This window comes from Rhinolophus sinicus, chromosome 1 (assembly GCF_057876585.1).
Source record: "Rhinolophus sinicus isolate RSI-liver-muscle chromosome 1, RSI-T2T, whole genome shotgun sequence".
Taxonomy (NCBI): Eukaryota; Metazoa; Chordata; class Mammalia; order Chiroptera; family Rhinolophidae; genus Rhinolophus; species Rhinolophus sinicus.
Window position 1 is genome coordinate 68,240,660 of NC_142501.1, and position 21,544 is coordinate 68,262,203.

Sequence of the window (21,544 nt, forward strand, 5' to 3'; positions counted from 1 at the left end):
TTTTGGGGCCTCTTGGGAGGGGCTCTGGTTCAGGGCCAGGGACTAACTGGTAGGAGCTACAAAGCAATCCAAAGTTGGTTACTGCCTGTGTTGCACCTGGAGGCATGTGGGAGAGGCCACGCTGTGAACCAAGGATGGCTACCACCAGTACCAGGTCTGGGGTAGTTCCGCAAAAAGCCAGGATACTCCAAGGCCTGCTGCTAGCTGCCAGTTTTTGTAAGGTTCAGCTGCTGATAAAGCCTGGTGTGGTTCGGAGTTCGATGTGGTGGGGTCTCAGTGAGTCACCAGATTGGAGCCAGTGGAGCTCACCAGACCAACTCAAATTCATATTTGGCCTGTGGGGGAGGATTCAACACAGGGAAGATGGCGCCTGCCTGCCGGCTACACGGAAGTAGGAACTCACATAGGGAAATGGTAACTGTCCCTCCAGTCCTTGTCCTGGAGCCACGCAACTTATTCTATCCCGGTATGTCTCTGACACCCCCCAAATCACTGTCCCTCCACCGTAGCCCAGGGTGAGTGTGTCCAAGCGAGTGAGTCTGTGCGCAGACCCGTTTAGGGTACATCTGGGTTTTCTGCAGCCTTCTGTTTCACCTAGACAGTTGGAATTCCCACTGTTTTTCACAGCCAGATGTGGGAGCTTCTCTTCCCAGCACCGGTATTCTGGGCTGGGGAGCCCCGCATGGGGCTGGGGTCCCTTACTGCTCTTTGGGGAACCTCTGTGGCAGAGATCTCTCTCCTGAATTTGAACTGCCACAGAAAGGTTTGGGTCCAGCCCATTTTGTGTCTCCTCCCTGCCTACCAGTCTCGATGTGGCTTCTTCTTTATATCCTTAGTTATAAAAGTTCTGTTCAGCTAGACTTCAGATGGTTCTCAAGGTTGATTGCTCTATAATTTAGTTGTGATTTTGATGTGTTCATGGGATGAGGCAGGCACAGTGTTTATCTACTCTGCCATCTTGGATCGCTCACTCCTTCTTTTATTGCCTCTTTACTTAGTACAAATGCCCATTGCATTTTGAAATATATTTCAACAATAAACAGCAACAAACATTTACAGAGCACCTAGAGCACGTGCCTGGCATTGTGCTGGGCAATGTGAGTACAGACAGGAGCAGACAGTATTTGTGCCCCAAAGCTGACAGCTGGTTAGTGAAAGCCCACAGACCAGTATAGACCTAGTGTCTCCCTCATTGTGGGTGTTCCACAGATGTTGTTGAATGGCTGAAAGCAAGAGAATTGGGTCCCAAGAAAGTCTTTTGAAATTCTCAAATGTGTATCTGCAAACTGTTTCTGTGCTTTAGATTAAGAAGACTAATTTTGACCATCGTGACTATTTACTTATTGAAATTGTAGGATCCACAGTCTATACCTGTGCATTTTGGTGAGTTTAGGCTAAATTGTGCTGTGGTAACCTGGAAATCTCAATAGTTCACAATAATGAGAGTTTATTTCCTGCTTGTAGTACATGTGTATCTTGGGTCCTCCACTGCTGTGCTCCCTGCTAAAGGAGTGGCCCCGATCTGGGACATTAACATTAGTCTCATGGCAGAGGTAAATAAAGCAAATTTCACTAGGAATACCCATGCCTACAATCTTCAAACTCTATCGTGTTTATAAAGTCCAACAATCTGGTAACTATTTACATGTATTTTCTTGAATTTTGAGTATTACATGTTACCAGAGTAAAGGTAAGTTACTAGTACATCCAAGAGAAACTTTAAGATGGACTGATATAGTCTTTTTAATTGCTCAAGTTTTATAAGTTCTATTATTGTATCATAAGTAATCACTTTGTTATGCGTATTTCTCTATAAAACTTCTGTTCTCCAAACATATCTTTATAAGCAATTTATCAGTTAGGAAAAGAGCTTCACAATTAAGTTAGCTAATTTTACTGTGCAGGAGTATTTTAATATCTGTTCAATGCACTTTATACCAAAAGAAATAACTGCTTAACAGACTCCAACAAAGCTGAATGTAAAGCTATTATTCATGTAGTCTTTACAACATAATTTAGGGGTTAGGATGCATGATGCATTACTAGCCTGGATAGAAATGCTAGCCTAGTTCTACCTTCCTACATGCAGCAGTGAAGTATATATACTCTGCTAATTATTTAATTTAAAAAATAACTCTTTGGTGCACAAAACATTTTAATGAAATGGGGTTTTAACAATTGGGAAACTTCTAGAATGAAAATAGTATAATAGGAGGTAGCCCTTGCTGCATGTTTCCTTCAAGCTTCCATAATAATAAAAAAGATATGTGATTCATTTTTCCCTTACCCAGGATTCATTTTTCTGACCGTTTCTTCATAGTTGCCAAAATAATGGAGCAATACTGACACAAGAGGTATAGAAAAGAAAATACTAAATTATGTCCACTGGCTGATTTTTCTACCTTGAGAATCTAATTATAGGGAATTGAACTTAACCTATCGGACATTAATGGTGATTTCCTGAGAATAAGTTGTGAAATGAATTAATGTGGAATGAGTTACAAGATCTTTTTCAGAGGTTTGCAAAAAATAGAAGGTCTGTTCACCTGCTTGGGCTCATTTGGTTTTGGCTTAACTAGGTGCTGGCACCATTTCCTAGCATGCTAGGTCTGAAACAATGGCCTATATAGGAGCCACAGGGTTGGAAGGCATCTCAAGTAGGGGAAAGCACCTAAGCAGGTATGGGGCAGGTGAGTTGAAGGAACAGGAACCTGGAGAGACAGTAGTTATGTGCGTGTGGGTTGGTTGGACCGGCTAGAGATAGGTTTTAAAATAACTAAGCAGGAAGGAAATAAATTTTGTAATGACAAAAAAGAATAGTACACATGATCACTTTCTCTTGGAAGTTATCTGAAAATAGTTGGCACAATCTGTAAAAACACAAGCAAATACACATGACTATTTATGCAAATGCATCTATGATATTTGCGATTTCAAACAAATAGAAGTAGACTTTGAAAAAATTCCCATGAAGTCTATGGTCCTGCTCCCCTCCCCAATCGCAACATTTGCGTCACTGAAACGGTGGCACTGGATTTTCATTCCCTTCTTATTCCACTAACATTTACTGAGCTCTCACTTCGAGCTTAGCACAGAGTGATGCTCTTTTAGGTGTGAGAATCACTGGGAAAAAAATGCAGGCTTTGTGGAGTTGGGCAGACCCTCTGGACTGCTGTTCTTAGTTGGGGCATTTGCGTTGGAGCCGTGGGTGGATGAATGAGCCCTGTTGCCCTGCCCCCACTTCTATTTTACTAGTTAAGCAGCCTCTGCCATCTTGACTTTATATCAAAAATTGTGGGGAAAATGTGTCTCAACCTCCTTTTAAAATGCCACTTTTCATCTGCACACAATATGCCCAGTATTCTTCAGATGGTTAGAAGATACATTGACATTTGGGGGGATTCCTTACCCGCCTCATTTCCTTGAGAACCAAATTCTGAAGCTCTTTCCAGTCTTACCAACACCCGATGGAATCCCTGCTTATATGCATATTTTCGGTGCATCAATATGTTTGGCATTTTCTCCCTGGAAACGGTTTCTCACACCCACATTGCAAGTGTGTGATCTGTGATTCCATCTCCTGCTAGTTTCGGCATCCCCTTTGCCTGCAGTGAGGGCTGAGAACATGACTCAGCTTAGGGAAATGATACAAAATGTGGTTGTTAAAATCTCTTTCAAAAGAGTCTTTTTCTGTGTGTGCAGTTACTATGCTGGGTGCAACCTATGACTTCCTTCACCTAAAACAATGCAGCAGGTTTGAACAGTAGGATCTCAGAATCAGAATATTAAATGGGCCTAGAAGGCACTGGCTCAGTGTTAAGCCTTTGCATATCATTTGATTTCAAAGGGGAGCCTCTACCCTGTTTTTGACGATGTTTTGAAGAAAAAGGCACATAATTTTGCACAATGATTATCCTTTCAGTGTTTGCAGTCTTTTTTATAAGGAGAACTTCTCTTTCCCGTTTGGTATTTTGCTTCACAAAGTAAATAAGGGGCCCTGTTGTTTTGTCTTAATCAGTGAGAGGAATCCTGGGGTGTCCTGGTGTAATTAGTAGTGTTGATTTTAGTCCCTCCCAGTTTTAGGAGACCCGTTTGTATCAGTGTGTTCTCAGACATGATAGGTGGCAACAAGCACCTTTTGATGTTTAAGAATGAATTCCTCTAAATATGGAATTGAAAAACAGAAGGGTATTTCAAGCATTACATCATAAGTCAACATTTCCATTTTCTGAGGATGTTTCTCCAGGAATAGGTGTCATTCCATTGATGGGAAATGGGTTCTGAGAGATTTCTTTTAGGAACATAATGGTCCCACCCTTAAACATACCCATTTCAGACTAAAATCTGATTTAATAATACAGTATTGATCTTTATGAGAAAAATAATTGTATGGAAGAATTTAGGTTGTTAAATAAAAGAATGCGTTGGATAGAAATTGTAAAACTTTTAAAAATATGACATAGAAGTAAAAGGATCAGAAATCAACAGTATTAAAATGATAGGAAGATCTGACGAAACTGTACACTTACTACCTCTGAATTTTCCTGTATAGAAATTCTATCTCAATTTTTAAATTTAGAATTGAAAAAGGTTTGGAGAATAGTTAATGGAGACAAAGTTCATGATATGGCATAGCATTGTGGTTAAAATTAATATGGAGAATTAATATGAAAAATTACTCATGAAAGATCTGAGTATGGAAGAATTAAGAAGCTTTGGAAACACTTGATGAAGAATAGAGTTGAAAAGGAAATGGCAAAGACGTATTGCTGAGACAGAAAGGAAATCCTATAGGAAATAAGAGGGCAATTCCTGAGGGAGGATTAGAATGGAGGACTGTATTCCAATTCGGGAAGCTCCTTAATGATGTGGTTAGGAACAGTAGGTAGAGAGGGAAGTTGTGGAGCCCTGACTAGGCGCAGGCACAAAATAGGAAGATGTAGATGAAGGAAAGAGAAGTGTTTCATAGTATCTTCAGGCAGGTGTGTTTTGTATGTAAATACTTTTGTAATAAAAGGGCAAATGTGAAAAAAAAGGATGAAAAAAATAAATACTTTTTATAACTCAGGTTGGGGTAATAGAAAAGAGTTTATTCTCTGGGGTTTTTTTCTTTTTTTCTTTTTAAAGATGCTTCTATTGATTTAATTCTGAATGACTAACTGGGGAAAGGGATAAAAATACTTGTATTAATAAGGAACAGATTATAATATAGGCTAGTTATGGTAGTGTGGTTGTCTAAATAATAGCCCCCACAGATGTCCACCTACTAATCCTCATAGATTTGTTTCCCTACCTTGTTACCTATATTCCCATATATGGTAAAAGAGACTCTGTAGCTGTAATTAAGTGAAGGATCTTGAGTTGGAAGGTTTATACTGGATTATCTGGATAGGCCCTGAATGTAATTACACGGTCTTTATAAGAGGGAGATAGAAGATAAGAGGAAGGGTAGGGAATGTGATGATGGCAGCAAAAGGTTGCAGTGATGCCAAGGGGCCATGAACAAAGGAATGCAGGCAACCTCTAGGAGCTGGAAAAGACAAGGAAACAGATTATCCCCTGGCGCCTCTAGAAGGAATGCAGCCCTGCTGGCACCTTCCTTTTAGCCCTAGTGAATCAAATTCCAGACTTCTGACCTCTAGAACTATGAGAGAATAGATTTGTGTTGTTTTAAGCCACTAAATTTGTTACCGCTGCATAGAAAACATACAGGTGGTAATTTGTAGATAGTTCCAAGTGGAATTGACTTTGACTTCGCTTTTGTTTAAGTCTGAGCTTTGACAATGCCACAAATTTTAAAAGATTCTGGTTCTGTGTTTTATGTTCTGTGGGTTGACGAATATATTTCTCCAACGTTGGGGAACTTGGATATGGACTAGATTCAAGGCCATCTATGCCGTGTTTGGTTTTGTAGAAAAATATTTTCCACATAAATACCCTCATTTGATCTTCCTAATAAGGGTTTTATTTCCCGTTGTACAAATGAGTTAACTGAGGCTTGGTGAGATAAATGACCTGCCTAAAGTAAGTGGAGAGTCACAACTTTCACCCCATCCCTAAGAAAATCAAAAGCCTGTGCTCTTTCTGGGGACCCACAGCTGCCTCCTAAGAGGGAGTCTGTATCTGTGGGTCTATGAGTCTATATCTGAGGGCCTCATTGTATTGGGAAAGCACCGATGATGACATGAACATTTCATAAGATAATAGTTCTTTTTACTTTAATGAGAAAAGGAAAAGTGTTCCTGTTGTGGAATTAGGAATACCTTTGCCAGGGGATTTTCCTTAGCCAGCAAAAGAAATGTCTCAGAAGTGCCATCTCTTATTGTCTTCTTGCCTGTCCTGGGTTTCAGTTATCCTGGTTTGGGCCATCATTTCCAATCTGAATAGTATTTTCCTCCATGGAGAAATGAGAACAGTGAGTTTTGTGGTTCCAGGTTTCTCTATTAACACTGAGTCATTTGTCCTAAGTAGGTGGGTAGCCTGTCCGTTTTGTTCTGATTCTTCCTTTGAACATAGCTTTCACAGCCCTTTTCATTGTCTGCAGCATGTTTCATCAGCTCATCTTATTCTGGGCGTTGCCTTCCTGACGGTGTTGTTATAGGTTTATGTCATTGTTTATTCATCCTTGGTCCTGCCCCTTCCCTTCCATCTTTTTTTTAAAGGTCCTTTAAAAACCTCATTTTTTCTGAAGAACTCCCAGTCCAGCCTCGTTCTTCCTTAGGTGACTCTTCTCTTTTAGGATCATTGCAGTTGAGTCTGGTGAAGGTTTCTTGGACAATTCATACATAGTACAGTGTTTGACCATAATATGGATTTATATATCTGAAATATCGTGGGACAACAGATTTCTGTTATTTACTGTGTGAATAATATTTTGAAGTAAATATATTCAAAGCAGCTTTAACCATCTATGTAAATTGGCAGAATAACTGAAAACATGAAAACAAGATGTAGAGGTGAAGTTTTCGAGTAAAAGAAATGATTGCTACAGTGAATAGAGAGCTGTAGATTCTGAAAGAAAGATAATATCCTAAATTATGCCCCTACTTTAATTTTTAAAATCTTGAAGAGAAAAAATTTGCCCATTGCCTTTTTTTTTTTTTTTTTAAATATCTGAAGAGTAAATTCATGGAAGTATAATTGCTGAATCAAAAGTTATATACATCTAAAATTTTAATAGATACTAACAACTATTCAAAAAAAGTTGTACTTAACTTACATAAAAGTTTTATTTTCCCACATTCTCTTCAGAACTGAGTGTTATTTATAGGTAAAAAATGGTATCTTGTTTTTAATTTGCTTTTCTTTCATTAATGAATGGAATTCAGCATCTTTTAATGTAAATATTAGCAATATGTTTTTATTTTTGCCTATGGAGTTTTTATTTTTGCTTTATGGAACTTTATTTATTTACTACAAGAAATTAAAAATTTGAGGTCAGTGCTGTTTTGTGTTTTTTTTACCACATTCCACTGCTGTTATTTGTTTTTAAGTATCTTTTTACTTGTCAGTTATAGTTGGCATAAAATATTATATTAGTTTCAGGTGTACAACACAGAGATTAGACATTTGTATAACTTAAGAAGTGATCACAGTGATAAGTACCAATATGACGCCATACATAGTTGTTACAATATTATTGAGTATATTCCCTATGCTGTACATTGCATCCCTATGACTATTTTTATAACTGGCAATTTGCACATCTTAATCCCTTTCTCTTTTTCACCCATCCCTCCAGCCCCCCTGCCATCTGGCAACCATCAAAATGTTCTCTGTATCTATGAGTTCATTTATGTTGTGTTTGTTTTTTAGATTCCACTTATAAGTGAAATCATATGGTATTTGTCTTTCTCTGTCTTATTTCACTTAGCATAACACCCTCTAGGTCCATCGATGTTGTTGCAGATGGCAATATTTCATTCTTTTTATGGCTCAGTAATATTCCATTGTATATACATGCGACCTCTTCTTTATCCATTTGTCTGTTGATGGACACTTAGGTTGCTTCCATATCTTGCCTATTGTGAATAACGCTGCAACGAACATATGGATGCATATGTCTTTTCAAATTAGTGTTTTGGGTTTCTTCAGATAAATACCCAGAAGTAGAATTGTTATAGCCTTTACTTTAAAGTCTGTTTTGTCTGATATAATTATTGCTACCCTAGCATTTTTTCCTTCATTTTCATGAAATGTGCTCTTCCATCCCGTTACTTTCTGTCTGTGTGTGTCTTTCAATCTGAAGTGAGTCTCTTGTAGGCAGCATGTGTAAAGGTTTTGTTTTCTTAAACATTCAGCCACCCTATGTTTTTGTTCGAAGCATTTAATCCATTTACATTGAAAGTAATTGTTGATAAATATGTAGTTATTGCCATTTTATTATTCATATTTTTTTTTTATTTTTTTTTTCTATCTTAAAGAAGTTCCTCTAACATTCCTTGTAATACTGGTTTAGTGATGATGAATTCCTTTTTTTTCTTGTTTGGGATTTGTGGAGGTTTTTTGACTATACAAAAATGTTTACATTTCTATAATTAGATCATCCATCTTTTCTTAATAGTTTCTACACTTCATGTCTTACTTAGAAATTAGGGTTGTCAAATTTAGCAAATTAAAATAAAAGACACCAGTTAAATTTTAATTTTTAATAAACAGTGAATAATTTCTTTGTGTAAGTAAGTCTAACAGAATATTTAGGACATATTTACACCCAAAAATCATGTTAGAAAGACATTTTTTTCTCATTTTAAGCTTATTTTTTAAAATTCAGGTATTCTAGAGCATTCATGGTTTGTTTTTTACAATTAAGTTTTGGATCCATCTTAATATTTATTTATTTATTTATTTATGGTGGGAAGAATAAGATGAGGTCCCTGATCTCAGGGTTCTTAGAATCAAGTTGGGAAAACAGGCAGATGTATAAAGAGTAATTACCACACAGTGTGAATAAAACCTTAAAAGAAGTTTGTACATTGGGAACATAGAGCTACAGTGGTTTCCCTAGGCCTCTGCTTTAGAAGATCTGGGGTGAGAAAATTACTTGTCTGGGCTGCAACTGTTAAGGACACCCATCTTAATCAGTAGGAAAACATTGCTAAGCCCAAACACCATAATTTGTTGTTAAATAATGGCTTTGGGGATAAAATTAGGGATAACTTCTATTTGTTCCTAATCCAGGGACTGGTGTTAAAGAAATTGTTTTCTTACTTATCTCCATCTGAGATGCATATATTAAGATGGAAAGTAATCATTTGCTTGTTAAATCTATTTTGTTTCTTAATACCGCTACATTTAAGCCTACCTGTACAGGACTTGGAAAGCTGACTACGAGGGGTACAAGAGGGCAAGGGGCAATGCCAAAATTTTAATTTGATCAAAGGAATTTCCTGTGATTTCAGTGGGATAGTCTTAGATTGAAGAAGATATTTGGAAAATATGTGTTATTGCCAACATTTAAAAGTCATTGTATGAGTTGTGAGCCCCAAATGTATCATGCTCACCATTATGATTACCACCCCTTATTGGGTATTAAATACTCACTATTAGGCAGCCATCTGCCTAAGCACTTGGCATACATTATTTCATTTACTCCTCAGGATAACCCTGTAAGGTAGATGTTATTATCCCCATTTTACAGATGAAAAAGTTAAGACTCAGAGGGATTAATTATTTCTCTTAGTTAGCAAGTTGCCAAGCCCCTGTTCAAACCCAAGTTTGTCTAACTCAAGCTCATGATCTGAAATACTATCCTACACTTGCCAGGCTACTTAGGATTTTCCATCAGTGTGAACTTATAATCTTTCCAATTTATACTTAATTCAACACTTTATTGGTCAAAAATAAAACACCTGCCAGTTTGTTATATATGCTGCCAAAGCTGAATGCACATTTTTCTCTCCAGAAATGACAGGTTTGGGCCTTGATTTAATTTCCTGAATATGCACGAAGAGTAGGCAAGCTTGAGGAAGAACTTTCATACAGTTGAACATTACTACTCTAAATTCACCTAATTGGAGAAAATAGTTAAGAAAATGTAAGGATGTTTATAACATTTATAAATCTATAATCAGCCTTTCATCCATACGTAGGAACCGTCTGTAGAACAGAGCCATGATCTTGATACAATACCTCCCAAGCTTTTAAAAGCCCTTAGTTAATCACAATATCATTGCTGAACTGGAGTGGGCAAAAATAGGCTCATGATAGAGCAAATCACAAAAAAAAAAAAAAAAGAAAGAAAAACTGCTAAGGATATCTATTCTGGTTCCTGTATTCCTACTGTAATTTATAGTGGAATTTTTTTTTCCTATTTTTTTTTACCTTAACAAACATTGCTTTCCCACAATTATGAAGGCTGGAGGTCTGAGGTCAGCGTGTCAGCGTGGTTGGGTTCTGGTGAGAACCCTCTTCCTGATTACACACGGCCATCTTCTTGCTGTGTTCTCACATGGTGGACAGTAGAGAGCTATAACAGAACTGGATACAGTGTCTAGGTTCTCTGTTCAAATGCCTTCCTGTGATCACATAGGAAGACAAGTATACTTTTTTCTTGTCAAGGCCCTATGATTGCTTCAAACAGCAACTAACCACAGTGGCTAATTACGGTCAATAGTATAGCTCAATTAAGTCAAAACCAGATTCAATGTTATTAATCAGTCTTTAATATCTTTTGGTAGAAAAGTCTTGAAATCTTTTAAAAATCATTGATCAATAGATCAAGTCAAATGTTTTCCTGAGGTGCGTTTTAATGAAAGCTCCTTCTAGAAAGCCCATAGCATGGAGTCTTGCTGAAAATCAAAATACCTACATCAAAGTTTTCTAGATTAGATATCAATGATCAGCAATTCCTGCCTGAAAATCTGTGACATAGTCACCTCTCAGCTGTCAAATTTCAAATGTATATTTGTTTATACATTTGAGACTTTTATGGAAAACTTTGAAAGGCTGTCTGAAACCCAGCTCCGAGTAGACAAAGTTATACAGGAATGAATACATGTCAGGGTTTTTGGTTTTCATGATAAAATATCGTTTTGTCACTTCCATGTCAGGAATTAACCTGACAGAAGACTCTCCTTTCAACCAGTAACATAAAATGTTTCCTCAGGGATTTCAGTCTTGAATGATTTGCTCTTCAGTTATTGTCAAAAACCATTTTTGATACTTAAAAAGCCTTAAGTCAGTTATGCCCAGATGTGAGTAATTATTAGCATCACTCGGAAAGCTGTTTAAAACCTCAGTCTGATTCAGGAGATCTGAGACCTTAGAATCAATATTGTAAAAACTCCTCAAATGATTTCATTAGCCAGGTTTGTAAAACTACTATTTTAACGGCCTTTTAAATGTGTTATACAGATTACTTTATGTAAAAAATACACAATCTAATTTATCGAATGTAGCCCTAGCAACAAAGTATTTTTCTGACGAATTGGCATGCTTCCATTTTTTTTGTTTTGTTTTGTTTTTTTAAATGGCAACGGTGTAATGCATCTCTGTTCCTTTTTCCTTGGGTGCTGGGACATTCAGAGGTGAGTTCCATTGATGCTTAAGGCAGGAGCTATTCCTAGCCTGGAATTTCTATTTTTTTCCCATCCTAATTAAATTGTACTTGATCTTTACTGTCAGTTTAAGGATTTTGTTGTACTCAGGTCTTTTGTTTTTATTGTTACCTACTTCAGGTTCTTTTGAAAAGTAGGTCATGTTATAAATAATAAACAAGCTTTAGAACAGGAATAGATAGCACCTATTCTAAAGGTTTGGCAGATGAAATCACTACATTTTTATGTCATTTGGCTATGCTACTATACAGAGGCTTGGCAGACTGGACTGACATTTTGCCTGCAGAATTATTTTATGATTGTGATAATGATGAAGCATTTGTAGACTTTAAAATAAGATTTTATCAAAATACATAAGTGCAACTTCCTGTAATGACATCGTATTTCTCATGGAAATATGGGTAAAACTTGACAACTGAAAAAGTTTCCAAGGTTTATTGTATGCCTCATATGTAAATGTAGATAACTGATATATGCCTATTCTAAGAATGGTCAAGCGAGTGCTTTAAAGTTGATAGAATTTAGCAATACAAAATAAATCAGAAACATGTGAAGAAAATGAGACAAAGTATGAGAGGTTGGCACAGAAAAAGCTGTGTAGTCTTGCTAGAGTTGGGCCAAATTTTACCTTTCTGGTAGCCTCCATGAAAAGCAAAATTCTCTGCTCAGGTAAATGAGAAGTACTTGTAATAATAAATCTAGAAAGATTTCCATTTCCTGTAGGGTCTCTTGGAGGAAGTACTTTGGAGTAGATCGCCTTGTCCTGATTGGTACAGTTACCATCATACAATACTAGTAAATTATAATGCAGTTCAGATTTTTATACGAACTGGTTAAGTTTAAGAAGTTTTCCAGCTCATTAAAAAAGGAGGTCACCATTTTCTCTCCCTATTAGCCAATAGAACAGGCATTGTGTGGTATTGGAAGAAATCTCATTTGGTGAGACAAAGTCAAAGGAAATATATTTTTCACTAATTTTTTCTTATTAAGTTTATTGAGGTAATGTTGGTTAATAACATTATATAAATTTCAGATGTACAACACTATAATTCAATATCTGTATAATGGAATATTATGTGCTCACCACCCAAAGTCTAGTTTTCGTCCCTCGCCATATATTTGTCCCCTTTACCCAATTTGCCCTCCCCCCTGCTCTCCCCCCAACTATTCTGTTATCTGTATCTATGAGTTATATTTTTATATTTAGGATGATATATACCACATCTTTGTCTTTTTATCTGGTACAATTAGATCTGCTATCCTATCTTGCCAAATAGAACAAAGCCCCTCCCCTTGGAAAATCTAGCACCAGGGTCTGGATTTCTACCCCCTACCCTTCCCCCCAAGACCACGCCACCCCCCATCCCCACTCTCCTGTTTTATCTTAGGGCACCTTTATGCACAAAAGTATGTGGAGGCCATGAAAATGAAATTAGGCAATTTCAGAAATAGCCAACTAAGTAGCTTCATGTTTCACACCAAATTTTTTAAACTATTAGAATTTACACAGTGCTTCTTAAACTTTATCGTGTATTAGCATCACCCAGGAGCTTCTCAAAACTGCAGATGTCTGGGCCTCACAACCTCAAATTCTGATATAATCAACCAGGGGTTGAAACCCAGGAAGGTGAATTTCAGCGAACACCAGAAGTGATGTGAATTTGAGAAAAGCTAGCTGAGGGGTAAATAGTACAGGTTTAAAAAGCATACAGATATGGTTTTTAAATCATTATTTGTATCATTATTTTAAGTTGTGTAATCTTGGGCAAACTAATCTTTCTTTGCCTTTGTTTCTTTGATTGTAAAAAGGTTAAAATTCTTCCAGCACAGGGTTATTGTAAGGATCCAGTGAGATTAAATGTCCTACCAGAGCACATGAGGGCAGTGAACACTTAATAAATGCTAACTACTGTTATCCCAATATACTTTCAGAGCTCAACTCAGGGTAGGGCCAACCCTTAGGAAAGTATTTATAAAGGGACCCACAGCACTTACTCCTGTTTTTATGGTGTTTGTACCCAACCGTGTGGGAGTAAAAACTGCTTTCCATTAGTGTTTCTACACACCCCAACTTTTTGAAGTCCTCAGATAGAGTAATCATCATTATTTTTTGTTTGTTTTGCTTATTGCCTGCATCACCGTCCTGATTTCACTCTATCATATTCACATCTCATCAGACCATTTATCTAGTTTGCCAAATGCCAAAAAGAGTGATTTTTAAAAAAAGTTCCTCTTTAGTCCCACCATCATGGAATTATGAAAAACTGAATTCTAAGTCTAAACCCCTTTGCAAATAACTTTTGCTAACCCATCTGAAAGCTTCCTGATAAAATTGGAGGAAACTGAGGCAGGGGAGTGCATTCCATTAAGGCACTAAAGGCCCAGTTTGAAAGAGCCACACTTTAATTATGTCACAAGGATCAATTTAGAGATAAGCTCAGTAAATCCTATAACTGAATGGTGAACATAAGCATTACTGTACAGAGAAGTAAGTTATTTCTGTAGGGGAGGAAAACTTTTCCCTCCACCCATTTTTGGTTCATTGACTGGGGTGCTAAATTAGACCCACAAAGACGGATTAACAAGAGAAAAGCAAAGAAGTTTATTAACATGTGCATCATCCATTCATGTGGAAGCATTCAGTGGTGCGTAACTCAAAGAGGTGGTTAGAACTCGGGCTTACTTAGCATCTTTTTAAAAAAGCAATAAATTTTCGAGACATGAAAAGACAAAGGAAAGAGACTTTAATTTTCTAGGGCAGCATATTATAGGGAGGTGAATACATGGGGGAACTAATGAAAGAGCTAGTCAGTAAAGTTTGTAATATAGATTCCTCTGGTGCCCTCTCTGGGCTGATAATGGTCTACAGTTGCCTCCATTGATGAGCGTCTGTCTTTCCTGGAAGAAAGGGGAGGGGGAGCACCTTACAAATTTATGTCCTGCTTTTAAGCAAATAAGGGGAGGGTGGAGAGTTTTTCTTGTATATGCTTCTCAATTGCCATCAGCTCAAAATAATCCTTATGCCAAAGTGGCATTTTCTGCTACCCTTCATTCCATTGAAGGGAGCTGGGGCGTCTTAGAACTGTGTGAAATGAAAGCAGGCATTAATTATTTATAAAGAAATGCGAACATTTTTATACAATATTTTATAAAATATTTTATATATTACCTCAAAGAAGGCTTTTGAAGTGATTACAAATTCTGTGTTGAATTTGCTAGCTCATGGGAATGATGTTTTGTCATTTGAAATATTAAAATAAAGTTTTGTCCCAAGGGCTCTCTTATAGGGGGTAGAATGCCAAGAAGCTTCTAAATAAAAAATATCTGGGTCCAGCATGCTCCAGTTATTATTTTCTCTCTTCCTCTCCTATTTATCCACATTCTTTTTTAGTAAATGTTCTTCAAATTGTGTTTTAGATAATAGGTGTAAGTGTTCTAACCACCTTCATCGGTGACTATTTTTCTATCTCAACTGTACAACGTTGTGGTAAAGAATTTAACCAATAGCAACTAGAGAATATAGTCGGTAATGTTGCAACAACTATGTATAGTGCCAGACTAATTGGAGGAATCACTGCATAAATTATATAAATGTCTAACCACTGTGCTGTACACCTGAAACTAATATAAAATAATATTGAATGTCAACTATAACTGGAAAAATAAATTAACAAATAAAAATATATGAAAAAACAATGACTAGAAGAGGAATACAAAAGATACTCACTGAAGCATTTCACTAGAAAATTGACTGCAAAACACATTACTTATGGAAGTTACATGCAAATTCATTAAAATAGTGTTACAAATCTAAGCAAGTTCCCCTGCCTTTTTGTTGTTATCAGACCATTTTAACCACTTATAAGAGTACAGGTCTGTGGTATGAAGTACATTCACACTGTGCACCTTCACACTTTGGTGAAGAATCTAGTTTATCTTTGTACCAATAGATTCTGGAGGAGCAGGATCTCAAGACAAAATAATTCCTCAAAACAAAAGAGGAAGGAAGGGGAAGGTAAAGGAAGGTAGGTAGGAATGAAGGTAAGAAGGAAGGGAAGGAAATTCATCCTGAGACAGCTTTTACCTTCCCTTGCACACTTGAGTTTAGGCATCTGAAGCTGTGAGTCTCGTAGCTGGGAAAAGAATTGTGGAAGTGAGGGGTTTGGGATTTCAAAGACTGTAAAATATAACTGCAACTATACTATGTCCTGATTATTTTTGGACCGAGGCCTCAACTTTCTTAACAGTCACAACTTGAAGTTTCTTAAAATTTTTCATGGACAACAAGGCTGCAACAGTGACAGTTTCCCCTTCATCAGTAGCAAGCAGTTGTTTAACAACATCTATGTGTCTAATAACAGGCAAGGACAAAGTCAGTGACCTTATGGGAAACAAGGATATGTATGTATATTAATATATATCACAGGTTAATGATAGCACAAGTCTTGAAAACAATGTGTTGCTACAGGGATTCAGAAAAAGGAGTAATTTCTGTAAACAGGAATGATTTTTGCTTAATTGTTATAATGACTCTGTATTCACTTAGTACTAATTTTAATTGAAATAATATAAGATATCAATAAAAATCTGTTTATATGCAAAATTCAAAATTATATTATGCACAGAAAGGAGCGACGATTGTGTAATTCCAAAGCCAATCTGCAGAAACTGTTCTTGTTGATGCCACGTGATGGCTGCATTATAGGTGGAAGAGATATACCCAACATTCTTTGTCAGTTTTCGGGGAAAATAGGTCATGAATTATGAGAGCTAGGATTAGTGAGAGCTCCTCAGGAAACATTTCTCTGTTAACACGTTGCGTACGGATCACGAGAATCTTCACGAGGGATTTAAACCCCGCCGTACGCAACGTGTTAAATGCACTGCCCTTGTTCTCTAAAGACTCTGATGTTCTCGAGGGCAAATAGTTTGCATTGTTTTCTTTTCCGGAGACAGCAGCACTGCTCTAGTATAACAGAACGAACCTTCCAGTGGATGAAATGGAAATAGCTTGCAGAATGTAAACTTCTTGTATGAAAGCTAAATTCCCAGGATCTCGCTCTCTAATGGCCAAAGATGAGAGATCATGGCTGTGGAACATACCTCAGCTTTATTTCCTGTGAATGAGATCAGTGCTGGAATTGGAAATAGAGCCCATCATTGATAAGACAGAAATATAGTGCTAAGACTTTGCAAAATTTATCAAGAAAGTGGTCAGTGGTTCAAAATGATGGCTAATCCCACCTAGAAGCATGGGAAAATGTATTAAATTCAACCATTTATTTGTCTGTTCATTAATAAAAGCCTTCATGGAGTGAAGCTGCATCAACTGGAAGGCTACAGCATAGGTCTTTCCGACTAAATTTAAACAGTGGCTTTAACTGTGTGTGTGTGTGTGTGTGTGTGTGTGTGTGTGTGTGTGTGTGTGTGTGATTAGGGTCATTTGGATTGAGTGCTGAGGTCTAGTTTGATTTGTTTGAGAATGTCAATCCATAAGTAATTTTTAGACTGATCTGAGCCACTTTATTAATTGTATTCTTTGAAAGTTTATTGGGATGACAATGGTTAGTAGAGTTCCATAGGTTTCCAGTGTCCAATTCTGTAATACTCATCCATCATCAATGTATCACATTGTGTGTTCACCACCCAGAGACTGATCTGAGCCACTGTAATCAGCCGACATTAAAGACTGAGTGGGGAAATGGAATATGTTAAGCAACTTAAAGTGAAAGAAAACAGTAGCATAAGCGATTGCTACACTTTTGACATTGCCACATGTGAACTACATTATAAATCATATATACATTTGCACAATTACTTGATTCGAGACCTCAGAACTGACAGTAATGGATGTGAAGCACAAAGGACAGTGTTTATAGTCAGAATGAGGTCTTGACTGTCAATGATTCTCCCCTTTGGACCAGAAAGCAAGTAGGAGTCCAGGTTGTAAAAAATGTTCAGTGCCACACCAAGGCAGTTGACCACTCTTTCTTTTCTATCTTCCACTGTCTTGCAGACCAGATGATGTGCTTCTGCATCGCACGCATGATGAGATTGTCCTCCTGCATTGCTTCCTCTGGCCCCTGGTGACATTTGTGGTGGGCGTTCTCATTGTGGTCCTGACCATCTGTGCCAAGAGCCTGGCAGTCAAGGCAGAAACCATGAAGAAGCGCAAGTTCTCCTAGAAGGGAGGAGGCTTGTGGGAAGCAAAGCCCAGAAGCTGCATCCATCCGCACACATCTACCTGCAGAGCCTGTTTCCGGCGCAGGAGACGGAAGGGGCTCTGAGAGGTCTCGGAGAGGTTCCTCCCTCAACGGTAGCGGCAGCAGCAGCAGGCACGACTGGAAGACTTGGAACCTCGCAGATTGTATTGTGTGTGTTGTAGCGATGGATCAAGGGTGAAGCTCTCAGCAGTCTGGAGCATCAGTGTCAGAAAATCCGATAAGAGGTTCATTTTCTTTGGAAAGTAACAGTATATAATTGTACAGTGTAGTATACAAATCATTATGATTTATGGTATTTAAAAGTATTAAAATAGCGTGGTCTGTGTTCTTTTCTATTTCCTTTTTTTATGCTTAGAACACGGGTTCAAAAAGAAAAAAAAGGTCTTCTGGGTTTCATTTGGTTCTGCAAGACTGAACTTTTACTTGGAGGTGAAGATTCCGATCCTATACAAGTCTTGACGTCACTATGTAATCCCCAGTTTCCATTATTAAAGAGTAGCTTTGGACTCTTGCTTGAAAGAAGGTTACTGCGCTGTTAACTCAGTCTCCTGTCACTTCTGTGACTCTTCGGCAAGCGACGCTCAAAGATTGGAAACACATATCCTGCAACACTTGCCTTTGACTACCCATTAGTTTTCACCAGATTATTTCTTAAGAGGGGACAAGGCCTGTCCTCGCTCTAAGAGCACTGCTCTCCTTTATTCATCTGTTCGTGTCGTTTTTGGTGGATTTTATCCTCATACAATAGAATGTACATGATGTGAAGGACACTTTTCAGCTTAGTTCAATGCTGTTTTCATTTCTTTTGTAGGTCAGAAAAAAATATTCCAAATTTGTTTAAACAGTTTGTTTCGATTTTCTTTGTCCCTGCCTTGATGTTACCAGTATTAAAGCAAAAATATTGCGGCAGTTGTTTCGTTTGCTTGGACAAACCTGGAGATGCAACCCAGCTCGCATCACTGCTGAGCTTTCTGTGCCTTTATCTAAAGTTCGTTGAGGAGACCCGACTTCTTTGCATTTGTTTATAAATTCAAATTCCAAATATCAGTCACAGGTCTCAGTGAATATCAAACCTACCCTATTTATTTATCAGGTGGAATCAAACTTTGTTTGGATGAAATGTATATTGACAACCTAATTTCTTTTTGTTTTCTTCTAATATCCTTCAACATGCTTTTAGTAGAATAACGACAAATTAGAATTTAAGGACAAGCTCCCCGCATTGATTTGCTCAGAGTTCCAAGAAAAATACATATTAGTGGAATGACAATTTTGTGACTTTTAGTCCACATACCACTGTTCTTTTAATTTTAGAATGCAAGTAATTGAGAGAGTCATAGTCTTCTGTGGAAGGGCGCTGGATGAGTATGATGATTTTTTTTCTAATTCAAGTGTTACAGGTTGCACTGTGAACAAGGCCTTGAACACACTGTTTATGACATCCTTTGAAGCAGCTATAGTACCTTGACTTCAAGGTTTTCTATTGCAGCATCCCTGTTGTCTTAGCAACACAATAAACTATTCTGAAGCAGAGTCACATGCAAATGGGAATCAGAGAAAATCATCATCTTAGCATCCCATTGTGGGAAATGAAATCGACTTTATTTTATCTTAATCCAATAATCTATGATACTTATGTAATCTATGATAACAGCCAGTTAAATTTGAGATACTTTATTTATAATTGTCATTAAAGATAAAACCTACAGTAATAAGGAAATAACATTTTCAAAATCATAAAAGGTAAAGAAACTTAACTTCTTAATATTTTAATTCTCTTTTTTTGTATAAGTGGTCTAAGACTCCAAAATAATCATCTCTCACATAAGACAGAAGTTTATTTCTTCCTTACACAGCTATCCACATGTAGTTGAGAAGTCTAGGGCAGTTAGGGCACCTCCGTTTCACAAGGTAATCAAGGGACCCAGGATTCACCTACCTTATTCTTTCATTACCAAGGGTAATGGTCCAAGCTGTCTCAAAGAAGCACATCACTGTATAAAAAGAGGAAGTTGGGAGCAAGCTATTTCCATTTAAGGAGATTTCAGCCATCACTTCTCCTAATCCATTCATAACTACTCACTACATACTTGTAGCTATCCCTAGCTTCAAGGAAGGCTGGGGCATGTTACATCCAGCTAGATGGACATATGTTCTAAAACTCCAGGGTAAAGGTTCTATTACTAAAAGGAAAAGGGGAGAGCGAATACTAGCGTAAAAGGAAAGAATGATGCATAGCCATGAATAGCTCATGCCATGATGAAAATCTGAGCAGGGCTGACAAAGATCCCTTGCCCTGGCAGGAAATAAGGTCCTTGGTTAAACCTTGAATCTGCTGTCTGGGAGAAACTCTTGTCCATCGTCCTCTGTGGTCCCAGGCTTGACTTCTAAGAAATTCTTGCTCATCAGATTCATAACCATATCTAAAACTTTAGGGGGCATCACAGCTTTTGCAGGCCCCTGTCTGCTGGTACAGATTTGTAACCTAGATTTCCTTAGAGACTGAGCAAACATAGGCTCTTAGAGGCTAGGATTATAGTTCATTTGGCTGTGATAAAGAGGCCAACTCCATTTTTGATGTGTGACTGCTGAGAGTTTTCAAGCCTCTTCACTCCCCTTTGCTCCTAAGCTCCATATCTGGTCAAGCTGATTAGAAAGCCTGGGGGCCTCCTTCTTTGGGCCAGGTGGGAAGTTCAAATTTATACAAGCTCTGGCCTGCACACAGGAACCCTCACCCCAGCCTCACACTCTAAGAACAATAAAAGTCAAGCCAGTCCAGTCATTTTTTGGATCTGCCTGGGGACTTGCCCTGCTCTCCCCAGAAAGTCTCATTATGTGAATAATAAACCTTTTCATACCCTCTTTATGTGTGTGTGGTTATTAGTCTCAAATCCAAGCCAAATTATGGGTTAAGTGGTCTGTGGGAACAGAGTTCCAGAGAGCAGTTTCCAGGCTCTCGGCCTCACGTGGAAAGGTGCTGGTTCAGTTATTTGATGGCCATCAGCTGTAATCAGAGGGCCATTTGCTGTGGCTGGGTGGCCATCAGCTGTTACTGGTTAGCCATTAGCCACTAATATAACTGCCGTGGCTACGCTAGGGCGTTGGTTGGTTGGTTGGCAGAGAAGCGGGTGGCGGAGTGTGCATCGTGTGGAGCCTGCTTCCTGTGTCTCCAACCCAGCCGCCAGCGAGACTATAGTGGCATGAACCCCCCATCCATGGCTCTGTGGGTGTTCCTTTTTGGCCTCACCATATCCTGCGTTCTTGTGTGGGGAGCAGGAGCTGAGACCCTGCATGACATGTTCCATCTGAGGGGTATCCACAACATTGGAGATAAAATTTCATCAAAACCATAGTGGGTTTCTGCTCTCTTTGCTTTCAGTTAGTTCATATGAAAGTAACCACAGCCAAAGGTTCTCTCTTTCACAGTTCTCAAGCCAGCAGTATCTTACTTACTAGTAGTCTCTGTGCTTGGCCCACAACCCATCCCTTAATTTAACGGCAGCCACCTTGAAACCTTCTGCAACAATAAATTTAAGTGGGAATGCAAAACCCTTTATCTCATCTTTTCTGCTGAGCTGACTCCCAGTGTCTGGTCAGTAATACTTACTGGAGACTTTTTTTAAAAATTTTTATTGGGGAATATTGGGGGAACCGTGTGCTTTTCCAGGACCCCTCAACTCAGTCCAGTCGCTGTTTTCAATCTTTGTTGCAGAGGGCGCAAGCCACCATCCCATGAGTGAATTGAACTGGCAACCTTGTTGT

General features: G+C 38.1%; 1 protein-coding gene across 1 annotated transcript in view; it reads left to right on the plus strand.

Annotated features, from left to right (window-relative positions):
* KCNMB4 (potassium calcium-activated channel subfamily M regulatory beta subunit 4) overlaps window positions 1-20,644 on the plus strand; it is a 55,589-nt gene extending 34,945 nt beyond the window's left edge. The window contains exon 3 of the mRNA XM_019748944.3: window positions 17,575-20,644. Coding sequence (XP_019604503.1) covers window positions 17,575-17,743 — 169 coding nt within the window. The 3' untranslated portion in view covers window positions 17,744-20,644. The remainder of the gene's footprint in view (window positions 1-17,574) is intronic.
* The last annotated feature ends 900 nt before the right edge of the window (window positions 20,645-21,544 follow it).